Source organism: Monodon monoceros, unplaced genomic scaffold, assembly GCF_005190385.1.
Source record: "Monodon monoceros isolate NGI ecotype Baffin Bay Population unplaced genomic scaffold, NGI_Narwhal_1 Super_Scaffold_17, whole genome shotgun sequence".
NCBI lineage: Eukaryota > Metazoa > Chordata > Mammalia > Artiodactyla > Monodontidae > Monodon > Monodon monoceros.
This window is the reverse complement of record NW_021703773.1, coordinates 25,705,977-25,721,096: the sequence shown is the minus strand read 5'-3', so window position 1 is coordinate 25,721,096 and position 15,120 is coordinate 25,705,977. Positions and strand designations below refer to the sequence as shown.

Here is a 15,120-nt window from a genome sequence, read left to right as displayed (position 1 = left end):
ATACTATTGAACTGCGGTATTTGCTAAATTCCATTTGTAAGTACCAACATTTCTGATATTTTCAGACACTAGTGATTATTACCCTGGACATAGTACACTGCCCTTCAATAGTGCATTGGTTTATACCTTGAGCTGTGAGCTGACATCCTAATAAAGGATGTGTTTGCACAAACAAATTTTAAATTCCATACTGATGTTATTGTTACACATTGTGTGCTAGGTTGCCAAATGATGAAAAGCATTATATTTTTCTTTCTGAGGTTACCCTGGAAATCGTCCAGCTCTTGAGGCATGCCCTCGGTCAGTCCTGGCTGTCTCTAAAGATGAAAGATGTGAAAACTTCAGTGCAGATACTTCAAATGAGATTTATTCCATGCTTATCTAGACTTCTTGAATGTGCACTGAGATAACTGTGAAGTCATAGCATCTTTAGAGAACATTTTTAATAGTAAAAGACAAAGCTGCCCTATCCCACCCCAAATGTCCAGCCTGTGGCTGTATTCTGACCTAGCCACACACTACACCAGTTGTTTGAATTCCCCTTTACGGAAGATAGAGGGTCAGGGACCATTCTAAGTTAGTTGCAAGAATATATCATTATTGTGCATTTGCACTAAGAGGAGTATGTGATTTAATGATAAACAGGGCAGGGCCCTTTGATTTCAGCATCTTTTTTCATTGCTCTGTGCCGGGAATCTAAGACAGCCACTCTGTCCCTTCCTCTTCCTCCCCATCAGCAGCATACGTTGCAGACCCTGGAGACCCACAGCACAGGCTACCCTGGAATTCTCTGTCTGAGAGTCACTGATGGATCAGAGGCTCCAGTCAGTTGAGCTGCTGTCTGAGAGCCACGCCAGACACTTGGAAACTGGGTTAGCTCTTTGAGGACGAGATGGGCCCATTTACAAAGTTATCTCAGTGCCTGGAATGGTACCTCCATTTCATCAAAGAGCACCCAAGTAGCTGCAACTGTATATAAATATAATATCAGACCAGATGATCTGGAAGCATAAGTCCTTCTTGGAAGAAAAGTTAAGCACTTTTTGGAAGCTGTTCTAACCTTTTCAGATCATTGAAGTAGCATTTCGTTTCTGAAGCAGTAATGTGCCCAGTGCTCTCCCACTGTCACACAGGAGTTAATGCAGCTTGAAAAGGCACAGAATTTTTTGTTTCAGGAAAGGTATTTAAAGTTTTGTCATGTATTTTGGTTTACCCTTTTCCTTTAGGAGATCATGTCACTTCAATATGCTCATTTTAAGAAATCCATAATCATGTTACACTTGGGATCATGAAAAACAGTTTGAAAATGTGCCGTGATTGACTTACACTAACTGGCGCTTCTCTATCTACTGGCTCACAGTATTTCTATTTTAGAGCTGAGTCACTACCCCCGTTTCTGTCTGTGATGCTACTGGATGGTGTATTGAGTCAGAGGGAGGGATGTGGGGGTGAGTCTTCCCCCCAGAAATAAGTACTGTCCTCAAATACTACACGTGCTCAAGTCTTCAAAACATATATACGTGTCTCTGTATCTATTTTATGTCCCTTGCTGTACGTGGGTTTTTAGTAAGTGAATGATATTACAGGATGTCTGTACGTTAATGCAGCTCTGCATCTCTCTTCTGACTGGATACGCTTGCCCACAGATTCCAGACAGAAGTTAATTATGACACCCTGGAGGTCAGAGACGGGCCAGCCAGCTCGTCCCCGCTGATCGGGGAGTACCACGGCACACAGGCGCCTCAGTTCCTCACCAGCACAGGGAACTTCATGTACCTCCTCTTCACCACAGACAATAGCCGGTCCAGCGTGGGCTTCCTCATCCGCTACGAGAGTAAGTGGTCCTCCCTCGCCAGGGCTGTGCCCGTTTGTCGGGTTGAGTTCCACACACGTGGTCTCATTGTGTCACGTAGCAGGAGATGTGCTGGGAATGCATTTCTAATGCTAGTCAATGTAAAAAACAGCAGTTCTTCCCGCCTCTGTCCGCACTGCACTGTGCCAGCGTCAAGACTTTCTCTTATTAAGGACAGAGAGCCGTGGGGATTTTTACTTTAGACTCAAAAAGAAGACGTATTCGTTTATTATAAAGTAAAATAATAAACTAATGAAAACAGTGAAACGTGTTCATTTACTGCACGATGTAATAATAAATTTCTACTATTAGAAAATATACCTGTTGGCCAAAAGAGCTACAGGGCATGTCACTAAAATGATATCTCCTGAGCAATATATTTTGTTAGAAATATGGTTAGGGCAGTTGTGGTACTTATTTGTGAGTATACATGTACCTGTTTCAGTCAGCAGAGAGACTGTAACTAAGAGAGAAGGAATTAAAACTCGGTTGAACTTTTACTAAATGACAAATACCTGTTGTTATTATTAACAACTGTTAAAAATGTTTAAGAACAATTATTAGACATATTTAAACACAATTGCTAAAATATCATAATGCAGTGTATTTTGCAAAGCAATCCCAATTCCTTCCCATTTTTGTTTCCATCCGTCCAAATTTGGCTCTTAGCTTTAGCTTCTGAAATTAGGAGATCGAGGGATTATATCATTTGATAGTAATATTTATGCAAGGGTGCTTCTGGAATGGAGTAGAGTGCAGTTCAGCCTGGGAATGCATTTCTAATGCTAGTTAATTTAAAAAACAGTAATTCTTCCGTTCACTGAAAATTCTTCGCTTCCAGAGTGGAATGAAAGAAGATGCATCAGAGTAGCTCAATATGGAATCTGAAGGAATAAATCCTTTATTTTTTTAGGATTTTTAAGGTTGTTCTTTTTCAGAATTTTTCCTAAAATAAACTAAACAAAGTTTTAATGTTGTTGTAAAAATACATATAATCTTATAAATGCATGAATGGGGCCATATCTAGCATGCTGAATTTTTCATCTTTTTTTTCTTTTTCTTTCCTTCCTTTCCCCACATTGCCCACTGCTACTCATGTTAATCTTGCCCAAACCCTATCCAACAACTAAAATTAATAACCTGTTGTGTATATTTCTCTTTTTTACATGCTTATCTATATAATTATATGCAAACATATATATGCAAATACACATATAAGGTTATGTGTACTTTTTGATTAAAAATGGAATTATATTAGACTTGTATTCTGATAACAAGAAAATTGATTATTAATGATTTAAAGATTAATTTCAGATTTAATTCAAAGTTATTATGCTTCATATATATACATCATTTATTTCAAAGTTACATATTTTTAAACTTGTACATTTTAAGAAGCAGAAACTTCTGTATTTCATTCCTTTCTTAACATTCCTTTAAGTTATCACTTCTCTTTGGAGTGAAGATGTGTACACATTACAGTCATCTGAATTTGTACAACTCCTCAGCATTGATCTGCTAAGATGTATTCTCTCCACCCCATCCTGCACATTTTTCTTAAAGCTACATACAATAGGTTGGCCTTTGGATATAGAGTTGTGTGGAACTTAAGAGAATAGATAGTTTTAGGTGCTAACAAACACTAGAACAGAGTATTCTATGTTCTCTCTCTCTTATTTGCATACCATAGATTATTTTGCCTATTTCTAGTCCCTTTTGAAGAAACAAGTTCTAAAGCCCATATGTAGTTAGTAGAAACTAATGTCATTTGCTTCTCTGCCTCATTTATATAAGTGGGTTGTTCTTATTCATGATTTCTGGAAAATCAGGGAAAGTCAGTCACAAGTTCCTATTTAGATTGTCAGCATTATATAATATATATAATATAAATTTATTGAGTAGATAATTCTAACAATAATCATTATAAGCTGAAAAGACTGACTGCATTATGTTTCAGGGTTCTTTTTATTTATCCTATATTTGAAAATGGACATGAGTCTGAGTAAGACATGGTATAACCCAGTGATCCTCAGAGGACAGTGCTTTTTGCCATTTTCCCTTCTTTTCATCAGTGAAAGGAGGCAAAAACAAACCCCCAGCTGGTGTGTTTGGAGGATAACTGTGCGAGTGTCTTAAATGTCTGATCCCTTGGAGCCTGGAATTCTTCTCCCTCCTTCTTTACTGGAAAAGCTGGGGCTGGCTCTGTAGTTCTGGATGAGGGCAGAGGACAAGATGGGCGAGGTTCCTACAGCATCAGACTGTCCACAGCTCTGCCTTAGAGGGGACCTTGTTCTGGACATTCATCCACTCTCATTTGTGGACACCCGGTGACCCTTTCAGAAGACCCAGGCCCCAGACATTCCTGATGCAGTCTGTGGGTGAGAGCATTGACAGGATATTGGGGAACGATCACCAGGAAGGAAGTCACACTGAAGCCTTACTTGTTATCACCTCAATTTACTTATCTCTGGTGAAGATTTCGAGGAGAAATGGGAAGTGAGCAGAAGCCAGTGCAATGCAGGACCTGGCACTTTAATGGGAAGCAGAGCCCGACAGTGGCTGTCGGGGCTGTTGCCACAGGCACCTGCGGGGTTTGCAGCTGACCAGGGCCCAGGCTGCTAGCCCGGCGTCCTAGGGCGTGCCTGCCGCTGCTGGGGCAGGCACTTTACTGGAGCCCCGTGCCCAACTCACACCCACGTCCTGGGTACGAAGCCTGCCGAAGGAGCAGTTTTTCTCAAACACTGCTGTGCGCTAGTCTTCACCTGGGGGTCCTAGTGAAATGGAGATTCCTAAGCTCGAATTCCAGGTATTAAAGTTGAGCACGTCAGAGTTCTGGACCTTTGAGTGAGTCCTCAAGGTGATCCTGAGGGCGGTGGCGTGTAGGTGGCAGTGGGTGTCTGAGGCAGCCCAGGCAGGCCATGGCAGGTGCTGCCTGCCGCACGGGCTCCAGGTGGAGGGGACCTGCAGGCAGGTGCAGAGGGACAGCAGAGGTAATGGAAGAGTAAAGGACCAGGAGAGAAGCACAGAGAGAGACAGAGAGAGAGAGAGAGGAGAAAAACATGGGAACGACACACCTTACACACCCTTACACACCCTTTGTCATTTTGACCATTTCTAGTACCCTTTGAGGAAATGTGTTCAGAACCCAATATGCAGACACTAGAAAAATAATTACACCTGCTCATCTGACACATTTTTAAAGAGTGGGTTGCCCATGACCTAAGAATGGTTTACATCAAATTTTTATGCCATTTAAAAATCATAAAATAGCCCATCTCCCTTTTATCTTTCATCAAGAATGGCTGACACTGTAAACCTTTCTTGCTTTAAAAAAATGTTAATGACCCCACCTCATGCCCAGATGGGCACATGGCAATCTACTCTACAGACAGAGAGCCTTGCAGGGGTGACCACACTCTGCTCAAGTTTTGCTTATTTTTGTAGTGGTTCCATAAAATAATGTGAGCCGCTGTAAACGACATTCATTTCAGCTCTTTCTGAACTGTAGGGCAGAAGGGTTGAGCCAGTTTTTCAAGGTTTATTCCTAAAAGCATACCCAGGGTTGTAGTTCTACTCTTGTACTAAGTTTTAGGAATCGTTGCTCTCGTAAATATAATGTCCATTTACAGTCTGAGCTTTCATTACTTTATTCCTTATAAGGAATGTGACACAGTATATTCATATAATAGTAATTGCATTATCCCCCAGAATAATCATTTGTTCTGTTTGTTTGTAGAGACAGCTTTGAACCACACTTTAAAATCATCATAATTGTATAGGGAATTGAAAAATAAAATGCTAAAAAATGAAAAATAAATGGATATCTCAAGTACATGGAGATTTTCCATTTAATTTTAGCACACTTCTTAGAAATGCTTTTTAATAATGTTTCTAGAAAGAAGCAAGATTTACTAAATGTAAAAATATATATCCTACTATGCAATTCATATACTGTGCAATTTTTAAAAAAATTTAAAAAAATTTGTGATAAGCAGTGTGTGTTCTGTGGTGTGTGTGTGTAGATTAGTTTTCTTTGATTCAGTGACCTTGACCAGGGAGACTGGTCAAGATGTAATGGTAATAAATGCAATACAACTGCAAATTAGATACAGCACACACACACACACAGACACACACATGCACATACACACACAGGAGACAGGAAGAGAGAAAAACAGTCAAGGACTTAGGTTTGAATTTCAGTCAATAATTAACTTGACAAATTTACTTAATTTCTTAGCCAGTTTCTTCATCTGTAAAGTAGGGAGTGTAACCACTATTTCAAAGCCTTCAGCAGGCTGTGAAAAGTGCCTGCACTAAAGCGTGGCAGGTAAAAGATACCCAGAGACTACGCGTTCTCTTCCTTGGACTCGGACTTTGAGGAAACAGAGAGCTGAGCGGCACTTTACCGACATCAAATGTGTAAATGTGATCTGACATGGACAGTTTCACAGCAGCCGTCTTCCTTCATTCAGCGAGCAGCAAATTTGTTCAGTCACTTATTTGACAAAAGCCAAATGAAAGGAAGTATATTTATATCGTGTATGTCAAAAAATTCAGAGCTGCGTTAAGTTTCAAGAAAGAAACAGCTGGTACAGAGTGTAAATATATTCACAGCTCCCATAGGATCCACTGACCCAAATGTTCCTTTGTGTTGTCTGGGCTGGAGACCAGAAGGGCAAACACGCTCTGAGCGAAACTCCGAAGCGCATTGTTTACTTTTCCTTCAGAGCAACCTGTCTGCCTGTCCTCACCCCTGGATGTAAGTTTATTTAAAGTTCCCATCCCCTGAGTCACATCACCTCCTTTGCTGTTTCACTCATTCTTCCCCAGCATCGTCTTGTTTTGGAATTCCTGTACATGGCAGGTTCCAGGTGAACTAGTAGTCCAGTCTATGGCAAGTCCACACTCAGGAGTCATCCCCACGGGGACTTTCCTGTCTAAAAAATGGGAGGGCCAAGGATCACAATGTCTGCTCGTTTCCAAACTCAATATTTGCACCCATTATATTGTAAAAATAAATGAATGAATAAATAATGGCGTGTAGTTGGTACGAACAAGAGGTTATGACTTTAATGATTTTACTTATTTATTAGTTCAGTTTTACATGTAAAGAATTCTAAATTTAAATTTGTATGCTTTGGTTTCCTCTGATATGTTTCTCTATTTTCCCCACACATTTTGTATTTCCTTACAATTTATGAATTTCATTATGGACACTAATTAATACAGCATTTGCACGTTGTCTAAAATAGTAATTCCTTTTATTGTTATTCACTGCAGTGCAGTGACTGTACCGTCTAGTGATCACAGGACGTCATTTGATGAAATGGAATAATTTAGTTGGCTGGTTTTTCAGGACCCTGGATACCAATTCATTTCTTTGTTAGAGATTCTTCTTAGGAAATTCTGCTATTGATCTTGAGGCTACAAAACCAATCAGCCTGTTATTATGTACCCGCTGTGTTCAGGGCATTGCTGTGTACAAGCTCTGGGCGTGTTGTGAAAACTCATAAACACTCCCTTAGAAGGTGAATGTGGTGTGTGTGTGTGTGTATGTGTGTGTGTGTGTGCGCACGCACAGAGAGGGAGGAGCAGGGTAGGTGTTGGATCTTGGGGCAAACGATGGCCGTGCTGCTTTTGGTATATCTGCAGCTCAGGAAGGGGTGTAAGGCATGCATGCATTTGTTGGCATACTTTGCAAGAAGTCAGGACAGTTATATCCTGTTGTTAAGGTAATAGGTGTGTGTTAGTTTTACGATATTAGAATGACTAATTTTTAAGAAAAAATTCTTGGGAAAAATGATGCTATATTTTTTATTCACTTTGCCTCTTTCTCTTTTCATTGTTTTATTTATTTTTTCCTTTGGAAAACTTCACTATGATAGTCTTTTCTGCTGTCTGTTAACCTGTGAGGTTAAGAGCACAGGCCTACAAAGTGCGAAGTTTGCTCTTTCTGCCAATTCTGAAACCAGATGCAAGTTCTAGGAGTTCCCAAAATGACCCTCAGGTTTGATAATTCGACAGAAGGACTCAGTGAGCTCACTGAAAGCTGCTATACTCACAGTCACATTTGTCACTGGAAAGGATACAAATGAGAACCAGCTGAAGGAAGAGGCACAGAGGGGAGACCCTGAGATTGGTCTGAACTCAGAGCTTCCAGGCGTCTTGTCCTCGTTGAGTCATGGACAGTGTCACCTCCTCCCACCCATGACTTGTGACATATGCACAGCTTACTGCCAACCTGGGAAGCTCATCTGAGCCTCTGTGTCCAGAGATTTTATCGACATTTCATTACATAAGCATCATGGATTGAATCATTGCCCTGTATGGTTGAACTAAGTCTTTACCTGACCCTGTCCCTGTAGGTTAGACTGAAACCGTGTTGCCTCAAGGCACCCCACTTGAGCAACCTGCTGAATATAAACGATTAGGTGTGGTCCCAGGGGCCCACGGTGAATAACAGACACTCACACCACTCAGCAAATCCCAAGTGTTTAAAGGTCACCTCCTAGGAGCTATACTAGTCTTGGAAATCACATTTCTTACTGAATATTTTTGAATGTGGCTCAGCCATCCTACTTGTGTTTCTGTCCTATTGGATCACATGTTGCTGCACTAAAGAAGAAATCACATCACTTCTTATTTAAGAAACTCACCCCTCCGCCTGCCGATGCAGGGGACACGGGTTCGTGCCCCGGTCCGGGAAGATCCCACATGCCGCGGAGCGGCTAGGCCTGTGAGCCATGGCCGCTGAGCCTGTGTGTCCAGAGCCTGTGCTCCGCAACGGGAGAGGCCACAACAGTGAGAGGCTCGTGTACCGCAAAAAAAAAAAAAAAAAAAAGGAAATCACCCCTTAGTTGTACTTCATGTATTTGGCTTAATGAGGGAAGGTATATTCATAAGATACATCACTCAAACTTTGGTAAAACATATACAGTGATCAGAAATATTATCCCAAATATCATTTTAGGGGAGTAAACAGTCTGAATATTGGTAATACTTTAATATTTTTGCTTAATACTTCAAGTCATAATTGCAGTGTTTTGAATCTGGGAGAGTTATGTATAGCATAACTGGGAGAGTTATGTATAGCAACAGCAAGTCTTTTTTTTAATCTGTTTGCATTCCTAAACATCACAATGATATTCTCTTCCCTTATTCCCATTTTTCCTCATCTTTTAAAATATATATTATTCTAAAAATAAAGAGAAATGTTAGAGACAGAGAAAAGAAACTCTTGTAATGACATGATCGTCATTACTTGACTTTATATGCACTTTACTTTTTAACATCTTTTAGCAAAGGCTAATTGTAGCCATCTTGAAAGTGGCTGACTTAAGTACAAATCTAAAAGAAAAAAGAAATGTGGAAATGCAATTTTAGAAAATTAACTCCAGTGTAGTTTTAATTTGCATTATGTGTATGGGCTTGGGTGGATGTATGCAAATATATGAAAGTTGAAGTATGACTGCCAAAATCTATTTGGTATATCAAATATAAAAGGAAAGGGGAGGGGGAGGGGTGGAGATAGAAAACAGAAAAACTTCGACTTTATTTAGTACAGTTCATTGCTTTTCAAATGAAAAAAGGTAAAATTCAGGGAGGTCAGCAAATTATTCAAGATTGGCACTACTTAGCTATCATCTGTAGCTAAGTGTAATGATATACATCTTTCTACAAAAAAAACAGGGCCCAGTACTTGAAAATGTATTGGTTTTCACATGAATGGATTATCGACTTACTGGCATGATTTTCCAGGTCTGATGATGTCTGGGGATATTTTGTATGTATTATGGCCCAAATATTTTTTTTCTATAATCCAGGAAGATCCGTGTCTGATGGTTTTTTCTGTGCATCCAGGTGTGACTCTGGAGTCGGACTCTTGCCTTGACCCGGGGATCCCTGTGAATGGGCATCGGCACGGCAGTCACTTTGGCATCCAGTCCACAGTGACCTTCAGCTGCAATCCAGGCTATACACTGAGTGACGACGAGCCCCTGGTCTGTGAGCGGAACCACCAGTGGAGCCATGCATTACCCAGCTGTGACGGTAGGTGGAGCTCAGCACAGCAGCAAACCCGGAAGACGTGCATAGCAATTCTTTAAACAGTCTGGGTGGCATGTGTTTCGTGGGGTGGTAGGATATGACTGAAGTGGGCCTTCTATTTGAAAGCTTGTACACCTTAAAAATACGGCTATTTAGCATGTGAAGTTTACCTGGCAAATCTTCTCTATGAAGCAGAGCTTCTGTTTAGAAATGAAGAACATAAATTATGGGCTGGCCTTCAGTTTCATCCCCAGACACTCAAGCTTGTAGAGCGTAGTGATGCACACATCCTTACCCACGGTGTTTATTGAAGACTACGTGAGACAGCATCATGAGTATGCATGTTCCACCCTGTCAGACCTGATTTTCCTGTGAACCGGTCCAGGCATCAGACAACTTGCTCCAGCTCTGCACACCTGGACTGTGTTGCCTCTGACTCTTCCCTATGGCAGAGCTCTTCCCCAGGGGTGTGGGAAGTCTTTCCTCTGGAGATCCCCCCGAGTGGTTTTGTGTGTGTGTATGTGTGTGTGTGAGATACCACCCACTTCCCCTGTCTGCACAGATCTGCTTTTGGAAATCTCAAAATGAATAACATTCTTGCTGATTGTGTGTTACTATATTATGCAGCTTTACACTATGCAGTTTATAGTTATAATAGCAAGATGGACGAATATGTTACTTGTGATCATTTGCGACAGTGTCAGGGATTTTGCCTTTGGCCATGAATGTAACCACATGGTTATATTCATGACCAAAGGCCATGAAGAATATACATATATAAATATATATAAAATATATCTGTTTTATATATATAATAGATATACATTCTTATATATATTTCCATATAAATATTATATATATTTCCATTTCCATTACTTTTTATAGACTTTAGGCATTTCCACTCAAAGATGATATATTGATATATTCATGAAAAACCTTGACTTCTTCAAAATGATTCACCAAAAATAACAGGGTTTAATGGGACAATTATGCTTGGCTACAGACCACTCAAGACCTTTGACCTTTGTCACCAGAGTATTAACCCAAACAATAACTGGTACTTTGGGAGAAAGACTGCAAAGTGCAGGTGGACAGCACACGGTGGTTGGAGGGTGTCTCAAGAAGAATGAAGAATCCACAAAACCAGGAGAGTGGAACACTGCCCTCTGGGCAGAAGCAGATGCAGGTTGAGCTCTCCATCTATGGGGCCAGCATATCAGAAGCCACAGAAGGAGATGCAACCTGACGTGAAGCATTAGCTATGCGAGGCAAGGGGTGAGCCCTGCTGGGGAGGGACCCCTAGGTGCATGTGCCTACTTTTACTTTCCTTAATAGGGATCTGAAAGAGTTCCAGTTTTGTGCAGAAGATAAGCTGAGACATTTTTCTTTTCCTGCCATAGGTTATAACTCTACTGTATCAACTCCAGTATTTGCCTAGGGAAAATGTTGTAAGAACCCAAATAATTGTCATATTATGTTGACACCACTTTTCTATTTACCAATCTCAAATGAGCTGTTAATATAGAAATATGTATTGTAGCAGGGCAGCCTGTAGAAATGTAGAGGATTGTCAAAAGGTATATTCCTTACTACTCAGCCATAAAAAAGAGTGCAATATTGCCATTTGCAGCAACATCGGTGGATCTAGAGACTGTCATACTAAGTGAAGCAAGTCAGGCAGAGAAAGAAAATATCATATCACTTATATGTGGAATCTTAAAAATTGATACAAATCAACTTTACAAAACAGAAACAGACTCACAGACATAGAAAACAAACTTATAGTTACCAAAGGGAAAAGGGGAGGGGCAAGGGATAAATTAGGAGTATGGGATTAACAGATACACACTACTGTATATAAAATAGATTAAAAACAAGGGGAAGGATTTACTGTATAGCATAGAGAACTATATTCAATATCTTGCAATAAATCATAATGGAAAAAGAATCTGAAGCTATACACCTGAAACTAACACAGTACTGTAAATCAACTATAGTTAAATCAAAAAATATTTTAAAAGGTATATTCCTAATTCCCCTTATATTCAATTCAATATTTCAATGAAAGAAAGTGGCAGAAATTGCCCAGGTGTACATAGGTGCATAACTACAGCATGGACCACAAGCACCTTGGCCCCGCGTTTGCCGTACAGGAGGATGTATCAGAGCCAACTGCTTCCTTCAAAGCAGGTGAAAAGGGATGAAGACTTGCAGACAGTAGTTATGAGTAAATTATTCTAGGAAGATGTGTCTCCTTATTTGCATTCTTTTTTATATTAGACCTTAAATAAACTCTAAAATAATATATCACCTTAACAAATATATAGAGAACCATAATATAAATGAATCTACCTATAGAAAATATCATACTTAATAGTAAACTATTACAAAAAGTCCCATGAAATTCAAGAACAGAACAACTTCCTCAGTATCAGAAATGTTATTTGACATTGCCCAGAAGATCTTAACTAAGACAATAATTTAAGAAAATTATATGAATGATAAATGTTAGAAAGAGAATATAACCATTAGCAATAATAAGGGTTCAGTATGTAACTGCATTCAGGATAAACATAAATCAGTAGATTTCCACAAAGAACATAACATATTAGAAGTATAATAAAATGCATATATAGAAAATAAAACCCTAAAAACTGCCAGGAATATATCTAACAAGAAATATGAAGGCATATATTTTTTAAAAATTAGAAAGTTACAATATAATACAAAAGAATAACCTAGAAATGGAAATACATATTACGTTTCTACATGGGAAGAATGAAATTTAAATGTACAGATTTTCTACAAATAGAGTTTAAAGTTCGATCAAATCTAATTAAAATTAATTTGGGTTTTTTGTAGAAATTTATAGACATTTAAAAATTAATCCAGAAGGGTAAAGGCTGCAAACAGCTAAGAAATACATATTTTTAAGAAAGATAAGGAAGGGCTACACCACCTAGTATCAAAGAATACTGAAAATTAATGATTGATTAAAACAATATGAAATCAGTGCAGAAATACAGAAACAGATTAATGATACAGCATAGGGATCCTAGTAACGTATCTGTGCCCGTATAGGAACTTAATTTATGAAAATTATTCCAAATCAGCGAGAGGGGATGACATATTTAATAAATAATGTTGGTCAAATGGGATATCTGAGTGGGGTTTAAAATGTTAAAAAAGTAAATCAAAGTTACACATTAAAGATAGAAACAAAGATTCAAAACTTCAAATCATTATGTGACAATTAGTCAAATATTATTAAGACAACCTTTTATTGAATATTTATTTATTTACACAAATATAAGCTCAGTGAGTTATCCCACAAGAAACACATCTGTATAAGATCAAGACCACACAGATCAGTAGATGAACGTGACCAGCACCCCAGGAGTCCCCTCCCAGTCACTGCCCTACAAAGACTACTGCTCCCTTGATCCTCTAAAGATTCTATGTAAAGGAAATCATACAGGATGTATACTTTGCTGTGTCCCGCTTCTTCCACTCAGTCATACACTTGTGACATCATCCAAGTCATGACATTTAGCTGCACTTCCTTCATTCTCGTCATCTATGTTTTATTGTATAAATATACCACCATGTTTTATTCCATGATACTCTGTATGAAATTTGAGTTATTTTGAGCACCCTTTCATGCTTTTTTGGCCAAGGGTATATCCTCCTCCGCGAAACACTTGTTTTTTTCTCCTATTTATACTGGGTCACATACCTTTTTCTTATTGAATTGTAAGCATTGTTTGTATATTTGGAGACCACTCCTTTGTTGGATCGACGCATTGTGAATGTTTTCTCTCACTCTGTCTCTGTCTTCCTCCTCTTCTTGATCTCTGTTTTTAAATTTTTAAAATCTTTTTATTGGGGTGTAGTTGCTTTACAATGTTGTGTTAGTTTCTGCTGTACAGCAAAGTGAATCAGTTATATGTATACACGTGTCCCGTCTTTTTTGGATTTCCTTCCCATTTAGGTCACCACAGAGCATTAAGTAGAGTTCCCTGTGCTATATATAGCAGGTTCTCATTAGTTATCTATTTTATACATATTACTGTATATATGTCAATCCCTATCTCCCAATTTATCCCACCTCCCCTTTCCCCCCTTGGTGTCCATACATTTATTCTCTATGTCTGTGTCTCTATTTCTGCCTTGCAAACAGGTTCATCTGTACCGTTTTTCTAGATTACACATATATGCATTAATATACGATATTTGTTTTTCTCTCTCTGACTTACTTCCCTCTGTATGACAGTCTCTAAGTTATGACCCAGCAATCCCACTACTGGGCATATAACCTGAGAAAACCATAATTCAAAAAGACACATGTGCCCGAATGTTCATTGCAACACTATTTGCAGTATAGCCAGGTCATGGAAGCAACCTAAATGTCCATTGACAGATGAATGGATAAAGAAGATATGGTACATATATACAATGGAATATTAGCCAAAAAAAGGAATGAAATTGGGTCATTGGTAGAGACGTAGATGGATCTTGGTCTCTTTTTGATGAATAGAATGTTTTCAGTTTAAAGTAGTCTAATTGTTCAGTGAATTCATTGGTGGTTGGTGCTTTACAGGTAGTGTTTAAGAAGCCTTGCTACCTGCAGCGTCATAATGATATTCTATTGTTTTCTTTCAGAAAACTTTAAAACTTTTAAAGCTTTATTGAGATATAATTAAAATTCTATAAACTGCCTGTTTAATGTTAAAAATTTAATATGTTCTGAGGTATGTATACATCCATGAAACCATCACTGTGATTAAGAACGTTTTCATCACCCCTGAAAGCAAACACTAATTTATTTTAAATTTCAAGTATATACTTCAAATCCTTCTAATTTTTTGTTAAGTTAATACTTAGTGTCTAGATCCATTTTTTTTCCCCAGTAGGGCTTTCCAGTTGAGACAGTGTTATTTATTGGAAAGGTCATACTGTCTCTTCTCTGATGCACTATTTTGTCACACAAGTGACTATATCTAAGCATGAGTCATTGGTTTTGTCCTTTTGTTTGTTCCTTGAGAAATTTTACTTTTTAATTCTTGGAAAACCTTCTAAAGAAATATAGAAATAATAAAAAACATTTACATTTCACTATATACAAATTAAAAGTTCCATTAAAAATTTTAAAAGGTAAAAGAAAAGGGTCAGATTACAGAAAATAATTGCACTGTCCATGTAATATGATTCTAAATAAC

The 15,120-nt window shown here is 38.6% G+C and overlaps 1 protein-coding gene across 1 annotated transcript in view; it reads left to right on the top strand.

The window, feature by feature from the left end:
• The window catches only part of CSMD1 (CUB and Sushi multiple domains 1), a 1,429,265-nt gene that overhangs the window by 1,100,457 nt on the left and 313,688 nt on the right, over positions 1–15,120 (top strand). The window contains exons 17-18 of the mRNA XM_029226263.1: positions 1,647–1,834; positions 9,716–9,904. Coding sequence (XP_029082096.1) covers positions 1,647–1,834; positions 9,716–9,904 — 377 coding nt within the window. The remainder of the gene's footprint in view (positions 1–1,646; positions 1,835–9,715; positions 9,905–15,120) is intronic.